Source organism: Etheostoma cragini, chromosome 2 (genome assembly GCF_013103735.1).
Source record: "Etheostoma cragini isolate CJK2018 chromosome 2, CSU_Ecrag_1.0, whole genome shotgun sequence".
NCBI classification, from domain to species: Eukaryota; Metazoa; Chordata; class Actinopteri; order Perciformes; family Percidae; genus Etheostoma; species Etheostoma cragini.
In genome coordinates this window covers 7,711,779-7,735,038 of record NC_048408.1, presented here as the reverse complement: position 1 = coordinate 7,735,038, position 23,260 = coordinate 7,711,779, and the positions used below count along the sequence as shown (strand labels likewise).

The following is a 23,260-nucleotide window of genomic DNA, read 5'->3' as shown; positions in this document are numbered from 1 at the left end:
CTCTCTGAGACGACAGAAACGCTCCAGTGCGTTGCCTTTGGACAGCCACCTCACTCATTATGCAAAAGCAGGTCTTAGTGCTCAGCAGACATTTCTGACAGCAGCATTGAGAATAAGTGGTGTTGGAGGCTTGATGTGGAGCAAATAAAATTAATTGTAGCTGTTCTTTGTCGTTTTGAGTGCTCCGCTTAGTTTTGGTCACAACACCGCCTGATGCACAGTGCAGTGTAAGGAGATCAACTGAGGTGCAACAGCGGACCAACGTGATGTCCAACCATTCACTTTCCCTGTCATGGATGGCGCCCCATCTGTCACAAGCATGCAGACGCTTCATATCCTGACAATTGTGGAAATTTTACCAGATACTATATTGCCAGTTGTGTGTCCGTCTAACATACAGCATATAGCTCTTTCTTGGGCTGTTAATGACTGCGCAGCAGTACTGCTCTGGTTGTTAGATGCAATTAAACTTTGTACTTTTGCAGCCCTCTCTTGAGATCCCTCGGGGAAATTGGTGCTAAAAGTAAAATAAGTATAAGTATTTGTCAGTCCAGGCAGGGTTGAACTAACGGTTTTCATTGTCAATTTTACAATTCAGTGTTGAGAAAGACATTTTGATAGTAATCTGTGCTACTACCGGCACAGCACGCTCTGCATTGTTTGCGTGTTGCTAGTTTGGCTCGGAGGTTGCTTCCAGGCCGCCAAATGAATAGCCCTAGATTAGTGTGTGGAAATGTACATTATGCTGAATTTATAATTTGAGCTATTACAGTACAGATAAAGAGATTACGAGATTACATTGTGACAGCCCAAGGGCGCATTAAAAGGGATAAAATACATTAACAATTAAATAAATATAAATACGTCTAATAATAATAATAACAAAATAAATGTAAGTTTATCTAGAATCACGTACTATACTATGTGACTAAACTATACAAAACATGAGATAATATATATACTGAGCTGAAAATGTTAGATAAAAGTACAGAAACATAAATGTATATGATATTTATATATAAATAAAAGCTAACATCATATGAATAGGAGCTAATCATAAGTGCACAAGTTGCGTTTCAGCATCAGGATACCTTATTGCCACAGTAGAAATAAATAAGCAGCAATATTTGTGTTGCACATTGCCCCCCCCCTGATTATTGTTACATGCCATTTCCAGAGTTCAGTTGTTATGGCAGTTGGGAATTAGCTATCTTTCAGTCTGTTAGTGTAATCTGCCTGATTGAAAAAGCTCATACAATCCATGTTTAGGGTGAGTAGTGTCATTGATAATGTTCTTAGCCCTTTTCACATAGTGGGTCGTGTTGAGGTGTTCTAGTGCAAAGAGTGGAAATCAGTGCCCATAATTTGCTCTGCTGTTTTCACAACACACTGCAGGACTTTTTTGGCGGCTTTGGTACAGCTACTGTACCAGGCTGTCATGCAGTTTGTCAGGGTGCTCTCTATCGGAAACCTATAGAAGTTCACCAGCAGCTTCTGGGGGAGGTTAGCTCTCTTCAGCCGTCACAGGAAGTAGAGGCGTTGTTGTGCTTTACCTACTGCCGCAGAGGCCTCGTCAGCCCAGGGGAGGTCCTCTGTAATGGTAACTCCCGGAAACTTAATGTTTGAGACTCTTTTGACATCAGTTCCCCTGATTGTTTCTAGGGATGGGGGAAAAAATCAATACAGCATAGTGTCCAATATTTAAATGAATAAATAGAGAAATGTAACTTTTTAGATAAAACACATGTTGCTAATGTTTCCTTTAGGGGACTTAATTTGAAATTGGGAAAAATTAGAAGTTGGAAAAAAAGGTTATAAATTTCAATATATCACAGAATATTGCAATATGTTTAAAATCGCAATAATATTGTATCGTGGCATAAGTATCGTGACGATATCATATCGGGAGGCGTCTGGTGATTTCCAGTGGTCCTAAAGTCCACAATGATCTCTTTGGTCTTTATAGTATTTTAGACCAGGTTGTTGGTGTTGCACCATGTTGTCATGTGTGGCAACTCATCCTGACATACTGTAGGCGGCTAGTGAGAAAATCCAGAATCAAGTTACATGTTATTCCTAGTGTATGAAGTTTGCTGATCAGCTGGTTTGGTATTATGGTGTTGAATGCCGAGCTGTAGTCAACAAAGAGCATTGAGGACCAGTGTCTTTCTCCAGGCCTATAAGTGGCCGGCCTTTATTTGTTCGTGGGGGTCACAAACAATATGTATTATTTGAGACTCAGCCATTATTTGAATACCAGCTTTGATCTGAGAATTTATTGGGTTATCTTTTTCAATCAAATATAATAGATGGATGTTCACATCAAACGGACAAGTACTCCTCTCTTTGTAGACTTAGACTACCCTACAGTATGTTGAGGTCAGTCTGTAATACATGTGCTATTTGGAGGGGGCTGCCTGCTGCAGTCTTTCACTGCAGACAGACAGACAGTGTCAGGTGGCTCACACGGACCAGTAAGTGCCATAGACACATTTCAGTCTCCAGATGCCAAAGGTATTACAAGACATTTAAAACTGCTGGACCCGGCTCCTTTAATGCCCCAGGACTGCAAGAAGAACCTCTCCATCAGTCATCACTGGGCTTCTGCTGCAATCGCTACATAGATATTTTGAAGTGGCATGATTTGATGCTTTTTACAGTAGATAATACAACTGAGTGTGTTAGCATGAGGGCTGTCTTGCCAAATAGCAGAAAACAATGGAAGGATTGAGTAGAACAGCACACAGTAACATCAAAGTGGGAGCACATGTCCTCCACTGTTGCACATGCACTTTCAATAAAAAAGAAGAAAGGCACAGAATCATAAATAAGGTTTGCCTTTCTAAATAGCTTTCTCTAACAACTGAAAATTGTACTAAAACAACTCAGTTTGGGAAGCTACAGGACAGCACATGTAGAAGTAAGAGAGTGGACAACTGAGCAGGAAGAAGGAGTGGAGGAACTGGAACTATGTGCCGTCTGTTGTGTTTAGTGCCCTCCCACTCTGTGATTAGCATGGGTGACTCCCTCTCCGTGTCTCTGGTTGTGCGCCGGCTCCCAGTGAATCAGATCCTAGAGACACAGAGCTGGACTCACAGCGCTGCTGTCCCCAGCAAGAAAAAAGACACATCTAAGCAGAAAGACAGGCAAAGAGGAAAACTTTGAGGAAACATCTGAATTGTTGGTGAGATTGTTATTGAAAATATTGTCTATGTTCTTTTTCATCTACTCTTTAACTGTTGTTTTTCATTTAAAGACCCGTAGTCTTGCATTACCAGACACACTATGTAGCACTGTAGTATGGTCTGGCTACACCCCTATCTATTTTGGGAAGGGGGGGGGGGGGGTACACTCTGGCTTCTCTGTATTTCTTTAAACCAATCACAACTGCCCTAGGTGCCGCTAAGCTCTGATAGCAAAGTTAGTGAGAGGGGAGGAACATTGCGCCTGATGTCAGGATTTATCCCAGCAATGTACATTCGTTGACTCAAGGACATGCCCTTTCTCTAAACCTTAGTTAATAAGTTAGTTAATGTGGGAAGACCGAGAAAAGGAGCGTTTCTTTTTGGTGGATGTTGTAAAAGGTCCAACAAGATGCTCTTTGGTGCAGGGGGTGATCCGACACCATATGAGTTGTGTGAAAACCAAGGCACTAAAAAACGTGTCGAAGCCTTATTGATGCAGCTTATGGCAAAAAGTGTGTTTTGTGGCACACAGGACTTAAGGGTAACCACTTTGGCATCAATAAACTATTTCTTCATCAACAGTGGTTTGTTTTTTGATTCTTTTCTAATGCAATTAGTCAGTAAATGTTTTCCTCTGAATGTGTCTGTGTATTACAGGCTTCTGGGACTCTGCCCTGTGTAGCCAGCGTCGCACTTCCCCCCGTCCCTGTCGCCCTCTGAGCCGTACCCTCAGCCCCCAGCGAACTAACAGGAACAGGAAGGCCGAGAGCTCAGAGCAGAGACACCCCGGCGGGGCTCACTACGACAGTGCGCCTCCGACTCTGCGGTCCTCCACTCCTCCATCTTCCTTTCAACAGGAGAGAAGACATTCCAGGGATTGTCTTTGCTTTGTCAACCCCCTTTTCCTCCAGACTCGCCACCACCGCTGTGTGGACCATCCGCCATCTCATAACAACCAAGAGAATGCCGGGAAATCATCTGTGACGCGGCTGAACAGCATCCAAGGTAGCGAGCAGCACGCGGTCAAGATCAAACTGAACGGCAAATCACAACCCCCTCCCCCTCGCCCTCCTCCCCCCCGCTCAATGCCACGCCGGCGGCCTGCCCCACCTCCGCCTGGACCTCCAGCCGCTACCACCAGGCCCAAGAGCATGCCAGAGGCTGCTGCTGTGTCTACAAGGCAACAACAACAGTCCCCCAGCAGGCGCCCAGCACCCGCTCGACCACTAATGGGTGCCAAGCATAGCAGCCAGTCCAAAACTGCCAGCTCGCCAATCCCTGTGCCTTCAAACCCGCCACCTCCAAGGCCTAAGAAGCCTGATCTTGAAGCTCACCGTTGCCACATTGCCCTGGATGATGAGACCATCGCCAAGGCTCTGTCCCGGGCCAAGCTTCCACCGTGCCAGCCTCCGCCTGCTGTCCCCGCTCAAGAACTACCGGAGAATAAGGCTGGGAGTCTGTCCATCCCCAAGGAGAGGGGACGTCAGCGGCTCAGTGACATGAGCATGTCTACTTCGTCCTCTGACTCATTGGAATATTCACAGTCTCCTGGATTCTCCCTGGGCCTGGCCCCTAGCCCGTCCCGACATCTTAATCATCAGGACACAGTGGAGGACAGCAGCGAAGATGATGAGGATGGGGAAGAAGATGAGGACGAAGACTACGGCGTAGGTTTGGAGACGGACCTAGAAATGCGCCTTCGTCCGTCCATAAAAGCGCGAAGGCGAAGGGTCGGTGTGAGCCTCGGCGGCGGCGGCTCTTTCATCCTCCCCAGGGCCCTGAAGGGACGCTTCCGCAAGATGAGCGGCATGCTCAGCTCCTTCATGACCCCCGAGAGACGGGCGGTGAAAAGGATCGCTGAGCTGTCCAGGGACAAAAGCTCATATTTTGGCTCCCTGGTGCAGGACTACATCAGCTTTGTTCAGGAGAACCGAGGCTGTCACACGTCAGGGATGGATTTTCTACAGACTCTTAGGCAGTTTATGACACAGATGAAGGCGTATCTGCGTCAGAGCTCCGAACTGGACCCGCCTTTAGAGTCACTCATACCTGAGGACCAGATCGGTAAGTGGGCCAGGAAGCTTGTCAATCTTTAAAACCACGAAGTTGAATGCACTTTTAAGTTTTGTTGTTTGCATGGCGCAACCTCTGCTTGCATGTGTGGGCATGTGTGGGATGTTTTAGTCATATCTAATGTCTGACAGCATTCACTCTTTAAATGGTATACTTCCAGCATAATGTGAGAAGAAAAGCCTCTTTAGTGTTGCTTTATTGACAATATTCGATTAGGGCCCAGGCTTGTCATTGTCTCTGGAATCAGACGTACCAGTTGAACTTTTCCATATTAGCCTTCCTAATTACTGGTGTTTAGTGACGGAAATGCCAGTGTGCTGTGCACCAATGAGTTATTCTTGGCTTCTGTTGGTTGGCATGAGCTCACAGTGCAGTTGAATCAGATTTTAAAAGGCAGAAATTAAATGTAATTGTATTTTTTATTAGCACTGCTTGGTATTTAACCACAATTCAGTGCCTAGCAAAATGTCAATACTGAGAGCTGGGAACAAATGTTTTGTCAGATACGTAATTACATTTTGTTTGTATTGACTCATAATGCCCTCTAAGGCTCTTTGTGTTTGGACAACATTCAACATTTTAGAACTTTGGCTTAGATTAAAAAACAGGGGTTTTAGAAAAATATGGTACCTAAAAAATAAAAAAAGTATTGTTTTGGCATTAGATCTGAAACTTATTGACAGTAATATCACAAGCAATTCTAATGAGCCCTATTTATTTCATTGGATAATATGACAGTTGTTTATGTGCTCCATTAAGGTCATAATAGTTGTACAAATAAAGTTTACTGACATTAGCAGCTCAATCAAAGAAACTTTTTATTCCAATCAGATTATTGTGGACTTGAGTGTTTGCATGAATATGTAAGTATGTCTTTGCACTCGTCTCCCGTCCCTTGTTCATTGTAAACAACAACAGCAAAGCCTTGTTTAGAGACAGAGAAGTGATCCATTCTCGTTGTACTAACAGACCACAAATATGCACATTAAGCGCCTCACGCTCACAAATGTTCCCTTTGGAGAGGGGAACTGTGAAGAAATGTAAACGTGGTTTCTATGCAGCACTCGTCAATGTAAACAATATGTTACATTAAATAATGTTTAATGGATTTAGCTGAGCTAGAATTCTGAGCTGTGTTAAATGGTGAGAGGTGTGTTCAAATGTCAGCTATTCCTTCTCCTTAGTTAAACAAAACTGAGAACTACCATGAGACAGTGTATGGAAACAAATAACAGACATAAGTCTTTGAACTTTAACAGCCACTGAATACCCAATATTGAAAGATTTTATTTTGAAAAACATGTATCTGAATTGTTCCGTTCTGATTCACCTCTTTGAAATTTAAATATGAACAGTCTTGATTTCCATTTTAAAAACCAGAATTTCTATAAATATTTTTTAATAGTCACAAATTCAGAATCAACTTACAGAATTCCAGATAAAAATAGATTCAGGTTGACCAAATTTGATTGCTCAAATTCAGAACTCAAATCTCAAGTTACAATTTTTCAAAGAAAACCTCAGTTATATTTGATTGCTCAAATTCAGATCAAATTATTCAAGTTGAATATTCAGACAGTAACATCCGGGCTAACCAGGATAGAAGAAGCAATTGAGCCTGCATGCATTCGAACGAACCTTTGGTCTGTCATGTGATGTTACTAAGTGAATATTTAACTTGAATTTTTCAATCTGAATTTGAGCAATCAAATTTGATCAACCTGAATAAATTTTATCGGAATTCTGTAAATTGATTCTTTTTTATATCTAAATTTGAATGACAATATTTTTAGAAATTCAGGTTTTTAAAATGGAAATCAAGAATGTTCATATTTAAATTTCAAAGAGGTGAATTCAGAACAAATCATTTCAGATATGTTTTTCAGAAAAATTATTTCAATATTAAGTATTTAGTGGCTGTTAAAGTTTAAAGACTTACGTCTCTTATTTGCTTTCATACAGTATGGCTGATGTCATGCTACAATCCCACAGAATATGTTTAAAAGAAAGCAGAAGTGGAATTAATATGATGTTTGTGTGTTCCCATTCAAAGATTTACAAGAGTGTGGTGACGTTATGCCTGAAGGTCTGACATCTTTGAAAAGAAATGTTGAACTTTTGTAGTAAAATGGCAGCTAGGATTTCAAACTTAATGTATTTGTATAAACTATGACAATGTTTGTACATGAGGTCAAGAGGTACAATGATTAACAAATGGATGTTTGTAGAGGGAGGGTTTACAACTGGAAAAACACACACACGCCACTGGATAGGAACAACACAGAGAGTAAAAGGAAAAGGCTGTCAATTCTGGGATGTTAATCACAAAATGTCACATTTTTAAAGATTGCTTTTGTGTGCATTACTTTAAGGTTTTCTCTTTTGTTTTTAGTGTATGTACTTGCTGATTTGTACTGTATGTTGTTGTCTGTGTGTTTATGCTGTTTATCACAGACGCTCCTATAGATTATTGCTTTTGAGGGAAGTGTTCGACCAGGCTGTAGTACAGATAAAGCCCAATAACAAACATTGCTCAATATACAAAGGAAATGAGCCTTTCTGGAGGGAATCAGGAAGTTCGCAGTCAGAATGTGTGTGTGTGTGTGTGTGTGTGTGTGTGTGTGTGTGTGTGTGTGTGTGTGTGTGTGTGTGTGTGTGTGTGTGTGTGTGTGTGTGTGTGTGCGCGCCTATGTGTAAGTAAGAAATCAAGTACTGTAAGTAATAAGTAAAATGTATTTATAAAGCGCTTTTCACACGTAGAAATTACAAAGTGCTTTACATTTAAACATGCAAGATGATTCATATTAAAACATACTACACACTTAAAAGTACAAAGTAATACACACAAAATGAAGAGCAGGCAGGTCAACCAAAAGTCTGCCTAAAGAGCAGACTGTAAGGGTGGGGCAAGAGCATTCCAGTGTGTCTTAAGCACATGTGTCTTAAGCCGGGTGCAGGGAAAATTCAATAGATTTAAATTGGACACAATCCAGTGTGTCCAACTGTGTGCCCTTAACAGCCTCTTGTGTAAGGATCTGTCGATTATATCCAGCTTCTGAGAACACCTCAGGCCTTCCTATGTTCTTGATTTCAGATTTATTAGTCTTAGCAGTGTGCAATAACAAACTGCCAAACCCTCACCTAAGACGACGCACAAAACTGCTCTCTTAGACACAGCGCTGTAGTGTAAGTGCATCACATTCCCCCTGTGCTCCTTTGACTCACCATGAAGTCAGACATATTTCACCATTTCTTGTATGTGCTTGCTCGCTTGTTTAACGCTGCTAAACATGCCTTGGGTTCTTCTGTGTAGCTCATTGCATAAGCATTGCCTGGAGGCTGGAGATGCCTGTGCATGAATAGAAGAGTCAGTGCTGCCAGTACACAATAAGACGCAGCTGTGTGAATACAACAAGCTGTACATATTTGAGGTAGGCAGGGAATAATTTAAAGCCTATGTACGTAGGTTTGAGGTACAGATGGAGCCATTGTAGAGGTCCAAGTGCAACCATTTACAGCATGTTAGCTAAATGAATGGTGGACTTATGGATAGGGTTCCAAGCAAGAGGGTAAGCCTCTCCTTTCCATGTTTAGCTGCCATGGCGCCATTTTTAGGCTACGAAGCCATCAGCTGCAGTTAGCATCCCATTGATTGCTAGTCATTATGGCGCCACTTTGCCAGTGAATACATCTGAAGTGCTTCAAGAGTTTTTGTGCATTGTTTTTGTTTGTATAATGGCTCCATTACCTTGTGCACAACACAACTTTCAGGCTGTGCAGTAATGCCTAGCCATCACCGGAAAGTGCTTCTATTTTCCTTCACGGGTCTCCGTCCAGAACAACGGAATCTGTTGGTCCATTTCTTTAACTGTCTATGGTTCCAAGTGGGATTTGTTGGAGTTTTTTTAAATCTGTCACCCTTTATCTTCAAAGATCAAGTGCTAAGCATTCAGGTGACCCGTTAGCTAAATAGCAAATATTTAACCTGGTAAGAACTCTTTGAATGTCAGACATTGAGGTTAGTTATTTATTCCTTTTGTCGCTTAAAGTTGTTGAAAGCCAGGAGTCAGAAACACTTGATTCGTTGCATGGTTATGAAATACTCTACCAAACATATTTAGGACACATGCACACAGGAAACTCTCACTGACTGCTACTGTTGGTCCTATTAAGGTTTGGTATCTTTTTTTTTTTTTACTCTTGTTTGAGTTCCATTTGCCCAATAATTACTAGGACCTATTTGAATCAAATTAAACTATATACTGTATGCAAATCCTATTCAAGAATTTAGAGACACAGACAGCGTAGGGAAGTACCACAAATATTAATAGGTGGACTGACACATTGTTTGTTGTCGGTGTTTTCATTGACAATTGCTGTTGTGTTTGTTGACAGTAATAAAAATATAAAAGAAAGCCTTCCTTTTAACAGGCCCATGATCATTTTACTGTTATGCTCTGTAAAGTTGCAAAGATTGATCTATCAATCAATCAATAAGTTGTCAACTATTATATTAATCACTAACCATTTTGATAATTGATAAATCGGTCTGAGTCATTTTTATGAAAAAAGTAAAACTCTAATTCCAGCTCCTTGTTAAAAGTGAATATTTTTAAGCGTCTTCTCTCCTCTGTGACAGTAAATTGAATGTCTTTGAGAATAAGACATTTTAGGACGACCTCTTGGGCTTCGGAAACACTAAATGATGTTTTTTCACAATTTTCAGACATTTCATAGACCAAACAACTAATCTAGTAATCAAGAAAACAATCGACAGATTAATCAACAATGAAAATAATCCTTAGTTGCAGCGCTAATGTTCTGTCACTGCATTTGTAGTAGAACAAAAAGTACATGTATAGGATTATTATGTGTATTAAAGTGTACTTAATACACCTGGACCCCAGCAAAATCTAGTAGGGTACATGATTGGCTGATGGGATTTACGTTCTCCTGAGTTTAATCTGGTCTGGAATGGGCTGTCAGCTGAATATGTAAAACTAGTAAATGTAATTTAATATGTGATAACGTTTCTAGATTTCCAAACTTTTTCATGTCAAAGTACCCTGGTAATCCAGAGTTCACGCGAGATCAAAATTTAAATTTGCTCATCGAGTCACTCCGGCATTCAGTAATGCTGGTCATTGTGCCCTTGTAGCCGAGCTGCACCAATCACATTGCTGTATCTGATGAAATAGGTGGGCTAGAGGCGAGCTAAACAGATGACGACAGTTTAATCTACCAGTTAGCTCTGCTGGTAGCGAAGCGTATGGGGCCCTGGATACGTCACCCTGTGTGTTGTTGTAATTGGTTGTAATGTTATCCAATTGTATGCAGGGAGATTTTCAAAAGCATGCTTGGTGCCGCCCCTCAAGATGAGCCATTTTCATTACTCAGTGCCAGACCCTTAATATTTAGGAGTAGGGTCTAGATTTCCAGGCTAATGTCAATTAGACCCTGGACCCCCATTTGATAGAATTTGTGCTTTAAGATGACCAAAATAGTCATACATTCAGTCATTGTGTTTCTGAAGGATGGATTAATAGTAAAACTTATTATTCCCTTTTTTACTGGGGACCCCCTGAAAATATCTCAAGGACCCATGGGGGTTCTCGCACCACACTTTGAAAACCACTGCTCTAGAGATGACCAAACAGAGGGTTTTGACTTCCTTTATTTGCAGCAATTGTGCTGTTAAGACTTTTAGTAGCTGGAAGAACAGTTTGAGTTTTGTGTGATGTGTCCGGTCATTGGTCTTACACAGCAGGCAATGATGCTCTTTTCCTCTCCTACAGACCAGGTGCTGGAGAAGGCCATGCACAAGTGTGTCCTGAAGCCTCTGAAGAGTGTGATTGAGGTAGCTCTACATGACTTCCAGGTAAGACATATGTTGAATCCTGTTATCCTACAAGGTCACTGGTTGGATGTTAAAGATGTTCGACTGTGTCTTTGCCAGCGGTGGAAGAAGTATTTAGATCCTTTACTTAAGTAAAAGTACTAATACCAAATTAAAATACTCTGTTACAAGTCAAAGTCCTGATTGAAAAAGTAAAAGTATGCAAGTACTGTATCATCAGGAAAATGTATGTAAAAGTAAGTCAGTAAGTATTCAATGCTTTAATTGTAAAGTAACTAGTAACTAAAGCTGTCAGATTAACGTAGTGGAGTAAAAGGATTTCTCTGAAATGTAGCGGAGTAGAAGTAGAAAGTGGCATGAAAAGATTAGACTTAAGAAAAGTCCAAGTAGCTCAAATTTGCACTTAAGTACATTATTTGAGTAAATGTACTTACATGTACTTACAAAAGTTACATTCCACCACTAACACCAAAGTATTTCACACTATCATAAGAAAAGGGAATGTTCTTTGCTAGATTAAGGATCATTTTAATTTAAACATAGGCATTGTGTGCTTTGGGAAGAAAGTTGACTCACGCCATCTCCCAATCTTAATTTTTTAAGGGTGAAGAGACTCTTATGTTTGAACAATATTAGAGCTGCAAATCCAATGATTGGTTTCTCTGATACAAGCTTCCTAAATGTGAATATTTTCAAGTTTCTTCACTCCTCTTTAACAGTAAACTCAATATTTTTGAGTTGTGGAAAAAAGAAGAAGCTTTGGAAAGACTGATCAACATTTGTAACCATTTTTTAACATTTTATAAACCAAACAACTAATTTAATAAATGGAGAAAATAATCAACAAATGAATCGACAATGAAAATAATTCATTGCTGCGGAGGAGAGTCTGTCTAGTTCGCACAGAATTCCGGGATGGGAGAAGAACATGCTCTGGTTTATTGGCATTTCTTCAAACCCATCACAATCGTCTTGGGCGATGCTAAGCGCTGGATGGAGCCACAGTGCCCTTGCAAAATATCCCCGGGAAGGAATTGTTTTTTTTGTGGAATAGGCGTGTGTTTAAAAGTTGTTTTAGTTGTGTAAGAGAAAACTCAGATTGGACAGATAGTCTAGCTAGCTGTTTGGATTTACCCTGCAGAGATCTAAGGAGCATAATCCTCAGAAATACACCGGAGTTTAGAATATCAACACAAAGAAAGCAGAAGAAAACTGACATCCGGCTTAGAAGAAGGTCATCTGGTACAACGAGAGCAATCCCTGGGGTGGAACATTGACGATATCGACTATGATCTGGTCGACTGGGTATATCAACCTTAGCATTAACTCTGTGTGTTGTTGTCTGCAGGTGAGCAGCGGAGCTCTGCAGCAGTTAAGAGAGAACCTGGCCCTGGCTAAGACCAAGAGGCCCCACGAGTTAGGGGTGGACGGAGCTGTGCCTCCCGACCCCATGGCTATAGACAAGATCCGCCACAAGTTCCTAAACATGAGGAAGATGTACTCCCCTGAGAAAAAGGTGTCATTGCTGCTGCGTGTGTGTAAACTCATCTACACCATCATGCAGGATAACTCAGGTATGGAGAAGTGTTGCATGGAGGTCTTTTGTTTATCCTGCATATTCGTCTATAAGTCTCTGTGGTTGGTCCTTATTTTAAGCAATGATGAAATTAGACATCTTTTTCTTCTTTCTTTAAATAGTTTGATAGCCTTTGGTAGACTATTCTTTTTGGCATGATTTATCAATATGGTCAACTTAATCATTTCCTATAGTTTGTATCATAATAGTCCCTAAATGTATGTAGAAAAGCAGGAAATGGGATTCAAATGGAAAACATTTTTTTTTGCAGACAACCCCCAGATCCCCTGTTTAGTGCCCACCCCCACTTCTCAAACCAAAGTTACACCTTGTATATCAGTAACGTAGTTTGATTTTAAAGTCTAGTTTTTTCTTTTGGTACGTAACACGTTTTGTGAAACCCATTGGCTCAATCCCAAAGTGAGCCCTGAGGACTAAAGACTAAAGACTCGCAGACTTAATTGATCTCAGGTGCTAATTGATGACTGTGTGAAGACACTTGGGCTCACATAGGTATAAAGGGGATTGGGACAGATCTTCACGAGATCTGACACTGGCCGGTTTGGGAATTTTCATTTTAGGTTTGTTGCTCTCCACACGGCCAAGGCACAGGAGACAGCTGCCTGATTCCAATTTTTTTCAAACTGTTTTTTTACAAGCTGAACAACAGGTCCATTCCGTTCCGTGGTCGTGTGTCAGGCTGTTGTTTTCCTTTTTATAATTTCTGGATTTCCCTATGGTCACCGCCGTAAACGTCACAACACTTTTGACTGTGGGTAATTCCCTTTGGTGAAGGCTGCATTGACACTCGATAAGTGTGTACTCTAACCCTCGCGCCCTTTGAAATTTGACATTGGGACAACCCTAAGCCCTCATCAACTTTGCAAGAATGCGCACCAAAGTCTGTGAGTCTGTGAGTCTGGACTTCGGAATAGGGCCATTCTTCAATCTTAGTTTATGGTTGTGACCTGTGTTACCACCACACCCACTGCTCTCTGTCTGCTTGCTACAAGGGAGGATGTACGGTGCCGATGACTTCCTGCCCATGCTGACTTATGTGGTGGCTCAGTGTGACATGCCTCAGCTGGACACAGACATCCAGTACATGATGGAGCTGCTGGACCCATCTCTGCTGCAAGGAGAGGGTAGGTCCCGTTGGTTTGCTTCTAGTCTCGCAGTGCCAGACCTATCGCCACAGCGTTGTGGAGTAAGGTCTGGCCCCTATTTTGATCATAATCGTTCCCAAAATGTCCCAGTTTGAGTAAATTGTGTAAACATATTCATTGTAAAGCAGACCTGCCTTGTTGCACAAACCAATTCTTTTTCAAAACTTTAAATTTTTAGCATTAAACATTAGCTTGCTAGCCCTGAGGTTCTGGATGGTGGTCCTCGAAGTGTCCGGAGTTTAGAATGCAAACACAAAGAAAGCGGAAGTGAGGGACATCCGGTGGAACCTCCGGCTGCGCCATAACTATCATCAAAAGTAACTTGAAAAGAAAACACACGATAAACATTGAGAAAAATATCACATAATTTGGCCTTTACCTCTCCTATCTGTACATCAAGGACAGATATGGGCATCTTTAGCTTAGCTTAGGGTACAGAGACTTTAGCAGGGGGAAGCAGCACAGTCTTACTTTTTAAAGTTCACAAATAAGACTGATAAAATCTCTCTAAGTTTTATCTTGTTTGTAACCTGTACGTTAAAAGTGGTAAACTGTCAATTTGTGATTTTAAGGTGAAATACCTCTATTATTCAGTTAGCTGTTATTTGATTGTGTGACATTGAATAGTGTAGAGTGCTAAAATAGTTTCACCACAGAAAACCAAAAATTGTTATTTTTACAAACTCACAAGACGTAAGTCAGTGAACTTTGGAGGTGTTAGAAGGTGTGTTTCAGAACTTTGAACAGAGCCAGGGGAACTGTTTCCATTGTCTTTGCTAGGCTACGCTAACCACAAGCTAACTGCACCTTCATACTTTAAACACAGAGATAAGATTCACATTGATCTTCTAATCTCACTCTCAGAAAGACAATGAATATGTGTTTTTCCCAAAAGGTTGAACTATTCCTCCTATAACTTACAGTTAGGCCCAACCATAATAAGGAAATGGGACAAAGGGGAAACCCAGACACTCTTCTTGTACCTGTTTAGTTCATGTGAAACTGGGGGGGATAGACCCATTGTAAATACTGGAACAGACTCCTGAGCTGCAGACAAAGGAGTGGAAGGGCTGCTGGGTCTTTTCTTGTGTTTACCTACAGACAAAAACCCAAGGACTCTGTAGGGAGCGTTTCAACTCACGTCTTCGTCAGGGTAAATTGTCTGTCTCAGGCTCCTGAGCTGTTTCGGTTTTCCTTTGATGACTTTCTCCACAAGATTCATAACGTTTGATATTTATATGATTCATATCAGCCGGTTGGGGGTCACTAATTAGAGGTCTTTACCATTAGAGTATTTTTTGCCTTCTGTTGCTTCTTAAAGATCCTCAAATCAATATGCGTCTTTATATATATTAGAATAATAATAATTATTATTACTGCGTAATGTCAAAAGCACCTCTTGTAGTGACAAATACACTGATAATTATCACAAAACTCGCGCACAACTCCTTCCATATCCTAGGTTTTTGGAATACTTAGACTTAATAAGTGTTTGGCATTTTCCCTAAAGAAAATGCTATTTTTTCAATTTAAAAAAATATTAATTTTGCACTATATCTATTACTGTATTTGTGTCTAAAACGTTCAAGAAAGCTAGATTGGATAATATATAAATAACACAAAAAAAGCGTGAAGAGAAAACTTGCTTAAGAAGTCCACCAGAGACCAACTACAATCATTAGATCAGACAAAAGTCATTTAGTAAGCCTTGATGTTCACATTAAGTTTACATTTATTTGGGCTAGGTGGGGCAAAACTGCTTGGTAAGGAAAACCCTCACAGAGCATTACAAATCTTATTGCATCAATTGCAATAGTAATTTGAACAAATTCACTTTGTTCTTGCTTGCATGTCACTACACTGTCATCTCATTTCGGCCAGCCCCTTAGCCCAGTTTTAGTTTTCCACTGGATATGTGATTGTTTTGAGGTTAGCTTTTGAAGCAAAGCTACAAGTGGCACTTACAGCATAACATCCCAAAGAGTCATAAAGTCAACTCAGTAATGTCATTTGCAGAGAAATTTCTTTTTAAAGTTGGCTACTGGTATTGCAATACTATGGTCATCCACATCCACTGTAAGATATTTCTACTATCACATGCTACTGAAAGAATTGCACAACATTTTATTCCTGGAAGTCATTTTCACCTGCAAGCCTTCAGGAAGGTTCCGTGAGAGGAGCGTAGACGTAGGAAGTAATGTCCTTTTGACATTAGTAGGAAATTCCAGTTGGTGTTTAATTTCAATGGCTGGAGCAGGTTCAAAGGAAAAAGGACCCCTCCCAGAATGAAATATTTTCCTATCAGCGTCAACCTGTTTGGCACGTACAGTTAGCTCATTGTGGATTGCTCAAATGTATGTAGTGTGTATCTCAAAGCTTCAGGGTATAATAAAAAAAATAGCTGACTCTTGTTCTGATTTATTTCTATTACAAAGCAAGGAATCTCAGAAAGAAGGAAAAGTCAGTAACCATCACAAACATCATCGGTGACAAACCTGTAACATTCTATATGTATTTGATTGTAATAGAGCATCTTTGTTAATAATTATTTTTAGGAGGGCTAACGTTAGCCAGCTAATTCCAATAATTGTCAGGAGGTGTGTAATGGTAATGGTGTAGGTGGAGAGAGCTAGCTGTTAGCTTTTTAGCTCAAACAGTCGACAGACAACTGAACGGAGATTCTAATCCATGCTGACCATTGACCCCTTAACTGAAAGAGAGACGGAGCAGGGACAACCTTCCCGCCTAAATATATTGTATAAAATTAAGTTCTACATTAAACTGGTCTTAGATTCTAAGACCAGTTTAATGTACAACTTAATTTTAGGTTAGAGGTTGGCTCCGCACCACACGTTATTCTAAGACTTAGAATAACGTGTGGTGCGGAGCCAACCTCTAACCTAAAATTAAGTTGTACATTAAACTGGTCTTAGAATAACGTGTGGTGCGGAGCCAACCTCTAGCTCACCCAGTAAGAGTGTGCACCCCTTGTAGGCTGAGTCCTTAGCAGCATTCTTTTGATGAAAGGATGCCCCCCCCCCCCCCCCCCATAGGCTGATTTATGTTCGCTAATAATATGTAGGATACATGTGTAATAAAAACTTAATGAAAAAACTGGTAGCAGTAACTCTGAGGACCCCATAGGGGTCCTGGACGCGTTACCATGGATCCCACGGAACATCTAGACAAGTTCTGCTCTACGAAGCAGCTTGAATGGTTGGTGTTAGACATTGACCTTGAGTGTTATGGTTAGGATAGCCGATTGGTCAGGGCATAGGACCTGAACAAACGGGTTACGTTACCTTGTGTAAGCATGAAGATCTGGCCTATAGTAGTGTGTGAATGCAATTGAAGGGCGGGGCTTGCCCAGAAGTTGCTTCTTGGTGCCGCCCACCACCTCAAGGGTTGAGAAACATGCGCAATAGATATGACATGCCTTTGGTTTGGGAGGCCTGGGTTCGATTCCCCTGGAATACATCTACCCATGTGTCCCTGAGCAAGACAATTAACCCAGAGGCGTGCAGCCTTTGACATGTTTTAATTCCTAGAAAAGTAGCTCTGTTTCTGTTTCTTTTTCTTCATCCATCTTCAAACATCTGTCCCTGTTTCAACCCCCCCAGGGGGCTACTACCTGACCAGCGCGTACGGAGCCATGGCCCTCATCAGGAACTTCCAGGAGGAGCAAGCAGCCCGGGTCCTGAGCTCTGAGGCCAGGAACACACTGCACCAGTGGCACCAAAGGCGCACCGCCCAGCGCACAGCGCCCACTGTGGACGACTTTCAGGTATCACGCCTGACCTGAATCCACCTTGAACATCCAGGCAGTGAGTCTAAGTACTACCAATTCCAAATAAATCTCATCTTTACGTTCGGCATTGGAAAGATGCATGAAAGGAGCTGTGTTCCCGCCCTCCCTCTTCAGAGAAAAGGACTACATCTACAGTTTCTACTAACATCACAGCATGTTTTGGTAGAAAGCACCCTCTAGTGAAACATTTCAACACTGCATGCCATTTCTTGGTGGTTATAACTCAGTGATGTTGACAGGTATTCAATGTAGTGAGTCACCTGGACCCAGAGGGGACAGTTGAGTGGGTTCCGAGGAAATTGAATGGGGCCCAGTCCTTACATTTTTCCTCCATCTTCCTTATAACTAATCATATGATGGCTCAATTCATCACATTCAGCCACAGGAAAGACTTTTTTTGCATTCTTCCAAATTTATTTTGTAAGGAGACATAGGATCCTGAAAAAGAGCTCCTGTTGGCACAGATGAGAAGTAACGAAGTACAAATACTTTGTTACTGTACTCATATAGATTTTTCAGATATTTTAACTTTACTATTTATTTTTTTGGCAACTTTTTATTTTTACTCCTTACATTTTAACACGAATATCTGTACTTTCTAGTCCTCACATTTTGCGAAATTGGCTCGTTACTTTACTTCTGAACAACAGGTCGTCTATCAGGTGTGATTGTGAGTGCATGTAGGAGAATAGCGCAGACACGCTCCTCACACCGCGAGCGGGCGCGCACGCCACACGGAGGACAAGGTGAGAGAAAAGAAAAGAGACAAGTTGTCCGGAGAATAACCAGTTGAGATCACGTGTGTCTTTAAGAACTATAAGTCATATAACTTATGTTGTCAGTTCATTTAAGTCAGTTGTTGTATTGGTCTATAGTACTGTCAAATTTTAAAGTTAGCTTGTTTGTGTTCTTCACCTGTTACCTAGGTCACACCTGTTACCTAGGTTACACCTGGCTGTTGATTCTATATAATGGCGATTGTTGAACGTTCTTGTTCATTAAGATAATGTAATTAATAGTGGGTTTAATTGTCATTTACTAGCATATATGATTCCTATGCATTGTGTATGGTAGCCTTTGCAATGTTATTTATTTCTTTTATTACCACACACACAGCCATAGCAGAGCTGTTTTAACAGACACACTAATGTATACACACAATAATTTCACTGGAGTTAGTTATTATATTTGCGTCATCAATACCAAATTGTATCTAATTGGATGGGAATATACACAGACTTCTCACAAAATCACACTTGAATTCATATCTTGCTACTCAGTCAGAATCTTATCAACCTGGAGTCCCAGTGTCTATCACAATAAAGAGGCTAAATGTTTTACATATGGTTTTAGGCCTAATGGCAGACAGCCATTTTAAATGTAGCCAATGGCATATAAAGAGCCTTTTCTCCATGTCCACTGAAGTTACTCAGCATGCACTCTAGTAACATCTGTCTGGTCCAGGAAGCTTTGTCATTCAAAGGCTACTTTTACATTTGTACTTTAAGTACATTTCCAAGCCTCTAATTTGTTACTTTTACTTGAGTAAAGACGTTAAATCAGTACTTCTACTTTTACCAGAGTATTTTTAACACAATTATCTGTATTTCTACTTGAGTAAGGGAAGGGAGTACTTTTGCCATCTCTGCCTGTCGGTAACGTGCTAACGCAAATAGCAACAAAACTTCTACAAACGTTATACAATGATACACACATGCATTTACGCTCTGTGCAGACTGAAGCATCAGGTGGGAACAGAGAACGTGTGTGTGTGTGTGTGTGTGTGTTTGTGCGCCTGCCTGCGTGCGTGCGTGCGTGCATGTGTGCGTATTTTCACTTTTTGGGGACCTTTAAAGTGATTGTGTGTGTTGTTTCGGTTTTGATGTTTCCTTTGTTTATTTCTATGATTTAACTCAGATTGGTTGATCAAATGTTGCATTGTCATGGACGCGTGGATGATGAGTTTACAGCGTCCTTTTGGATTTTAAAGCGTTGCAGGACATGTACTTAGCAACATCACTGATAACTGCATGTTTTCTTTCTGCCTGCATGCTTGTCTCATCAGTAATGCCTCTTTAATTCATAGTGGACATCTCAGTCTGTGCTGCTAAATGTTAACACAGGGCTTTTTGTTTGTCAATGTAGAACTATCTCCGCGTCGCCCTGCAAGAAGTGGACACAGGCTGCACAGCCAAAACCCTGATCGTCCACCCTTACACAACCACAGAAGAGGTCTGCTCACTCTGCGCTTACAAGTTCAAGATCCCGGAGCCCGCCACCTACGCACTGTTTCTGGTCACTGGGGACACCCGGCAGCAGCTTGCACCAGACACGCACCCTCAACGAATCAAAGCCGAGCTCCACAGCCGGCCCCGTGCACAGATCTTCCACTTTGTCTACAAGAGGGTACCTAACCTTAACCTCTGTATCCCTGCCCTAATGAACAATGGAAACTGCCTACAAGTTGAATAGAGCAGGATATTGTGACAGCTTGCTGCACTTGATCCTAAACAATAGTGGAAATCTGTTGTTGCTTATTTCTTCAAATACAATTGACACTATCTGAACAGAAACAGAATACCAAGCTGTAGATTGATGCAGATATAAAATGTCGTTGATCAAATATGATGCCATGCAAATGATAAGGCAATTTATTTTTTTATGAGGAACCAATAAGAGTAAGTAGGATGGACTTTTGAAAGTGCTGGTGTTTTACTCAGACACCTCAAAGACTGGCTCCGAAGTCAAAAAGCCTAACTGGTCGGCTACATAACACAACAACGTATGCAGAGCGGATGATTCAACACTACACTAAAATAATCAATACAACTTTCTGTACCTGGCATGAGATTAGCGTGCAACTAGTGCGTATGCGTTGCATAAATACATTTTTACGTGACGTGTGTGAAGCCCTTTTACACAAAAACTAACTACAAAACTACCGATATCAGCTATCAATAAGTATATTAGAAGTTTTGGTTTTGAGAGTTTTTTATTGTTATTTATTGTTCCCATCACCTGCATCTTTTGATAATAGCTGACAATGCGACGTTTCACAGCGCTGTGCCGGGTAAACTGGAGACACAAAAACAATCCCAAACCAAAAGCTCGCGGCGTCTAGGTGTAGCCAGTTTAAAACAATATTATTATATTAGACAGCGCAAACGCTTCACAAATAATCTGCATACTTGTTCAATGTAGCCAACACATAAAGAGTGGTAAGTTGTAAGTTTAGTTCAAGTTGTCAACAATTCAACCATTTAGAGCCCATTTGGCCCTTGTCTGGGTTTTGGTGTGCTGAGTGGAAATTGTCAGATTTTGTATAGATGCTGGTTTTGCAGGATTTTTATTAAGTTTTATATGGAAGGGAAAAGTTCTTCAGCTTGTTGGACATGTGTACCATCCTTAAAAAGCTCATATTAGGCTCATTTTAGGGTTCATAAATGTATTTAGAGGTTGTACCAGAATATGTTTACATGGTTTAATTTTCAAAAAACACCATATGTTTGTTGTACTGCACATTTCTGCAGCTCCTCTTTTTACCCTTTGTGTTGAGCTCTGTTTTAGCTACAGAGTTAGGCATCTAGCTTCTGTTACCATCTTTGTTGTGAGTCGCACATGCGCAGTACCTAGGTAAGTACTACTAGCCAGTCAGAAGCAGAGTGGGGGGGCGTGCCACGCTAGCAGCTAGCCGAGCATTATAACGTGGGTTACAAAGTGACGCACGTTTGTCTCTGAAGTAAAGGCTGGACTACAATAGAGCAGTTTGGAGCAATTTGTTGACAGTGTTTTCTGTTGGAGATGGTAAGTCCCTTTCGGGGGGACTTTGGAATTTTCCACTGTGTAAACTTATAACGTGCACAAAAAAGATATATAGCACAATAAAGAAAAGGGAAAAAGCCAAACAGCATAATATGAGCACTTTAAAGCAGTGGTCATATAGTTTGAAGCGTAAAGGAGGAATGTAAAGATGGAAAGCTCCTAAAGCTTAGTTCCATATAAATGTACAGATAATTCATTGTTTTGTTGTTAGTGAAATCACTATTGACCTTGTAGTTCAAAAAGGAGCCACATATAAGAATGACATTTCCTCTTACGGAGTCCTTTCATTCGCATTTGGAGATTTACTCTTTTTGACTGACAAGATGGCGGCGAGCGGAAACAAAAACAGCAAAGTCAGTTGTTCAAACCTTTCTTTTTACACAAACAATGTTCTCAATGCTTGAGTTCATAACGAGTAAATGTTTTAAAAAATAGTGATTTTGATCATTGTAGCGCCCCTAGCTCTCCCATTCAAAAGACCAATTGACCAAAAAACAATACTACGGTAAATCTTAAAAGTGGTGCTTCCGTTGTAATTATGCTTTTTAAACGAAGTTTTGACTCGGGTACAATCACAAAAAGAGACCCTAGGTTGCATTTTGGTGAGTGTTACACTTTAAGACTGCATTTAATGTAACTAACATTTGCCTTAACTGCTGTTATACCGGGGGCCTTTAAAAGGAATTGAACATACTGCATGCTACTGAAAGGTTTCAGCTGTCATCCAGTAATTAGTCAGCTTTCATCAAAATGACCCAGAAAAGAACCTCATGCTAAAAGGTTGATTTTAAAAAGTAAAATGAACTATTTTAAAAGTTTAGATTGTTTTTATATTGCTCTTGTGTTATTTTTCTACAATTGCTGGCCAATTGTAGCTTGTAAGCCTGTGTAGAAATATTTTTGTATTCAAATGTGTCCTTTTCCATCACTAAAGATTTGTATTCAGATTTAATATTTCTATACTGGACTCAGTAGTGGACGTGAATTTATGCCAGAATTTCTGAAAAGTCAGTTTAAAACAACACTGTTTCTACTATTTTTTATGGATAGCTAAAAAACTGACAGTGGAAATATATATATATAATCATCTCCACACGAGGTTAATTGCTGACTCTGACATAATACTATTTTGCTACATTATTTCAAAGACAAAGTGTAATTTCATAGGCATATTATTATATTTCTTTGTGTAACAATATTACCCTGGCAGCACAGGAACAACAGGATTTTACTTGATCTCCAAGATTTAATCCACACACAACAGCCTAGAAATAAACAACTATCCACAAACATACAAAAGAAATTTAACATGATTTATCGGTTTTATCCCAACCTACTACAGGGGTCTAAACATAAAGTGGTAAGGGAATATTTGTGGACCTTTTTGTGGTTTAATGTATAAAGTCAAATGAACTACTTGTTGCTGTGGGTTTTCTTCTTTGGTTCAGCCTGCTATGAGTAACTCAACTACTTATAGGCTCGTAGGAGCCAAACTCTGAGATACAGCAGACTAAACTTTGCTTGTTCCTGACTGGTCAATAATAATAATAATAGTAACAAAAATAATTGGGAGTCCTTATAAGAGTTGCTAAGTGAAACAGCTGTCTGCCTGTATTCTCCTACATTCCTGAGTAATGTTGCTCCTGGTGCTGAGATGCTCTTCGTCTCTCTCTTGCAGTAATAACCCTTACACATACTTTCTGGCATATACAGGGCAATACGGCCTTCTCCCTCTCTATGTTGTACATGTATATTACTTTAGGATCATTAGTC

General features: G+C 40.6%; 1 protein-coding gene across 4 annotated transcripts in view; it reads left to right on the top strand.

Moving 5' to 3' along the window:
* The window catches only part of LOC117953414 (ras and Rab interactor 2-like), a 59,444-nt gene extending 38,293 nt beyond the window's left edge, over positions 1–21,151 (top strand). For 3 of the 4 annotated variants that reach the window (XM_034886432.1, XM_034886414.1, XM_034886424.1), the window contains 6 exons: positions 3,843–5,249; positions 11,054–11,136; positions 12,464–12,689; positions 13,705–13,836; positions 17,478–17,641; positions 19,811–21,151. In XM_034886432.1, coding sequence (XP_034742323.1) covers positions 3,843–5,249; positions 11,054–11,136; positions 12,464–12,689; positions 13,705–13,836; positions 17,478–17,641; positions 19,811–20,137 — 2,339 coding nt within the window. In that variant the 3' untranslated portion in view covers positions 20,138–21,151. Of the gene's footprint in view, positions 1–3,842; positions 5,250–11,053; positions 11,137–12,463; positions 12,690–13,704; positions 13,837–17,477; positions 17,682–19,810 lie in introns of all 4 variants that reach the window. The other variant, XM_034886440.1, reaches the window with a different exon arrangement.
* The last annotated feature ends 2,109 nt before the right edge of the window (positions 21,152–23,260 follow it).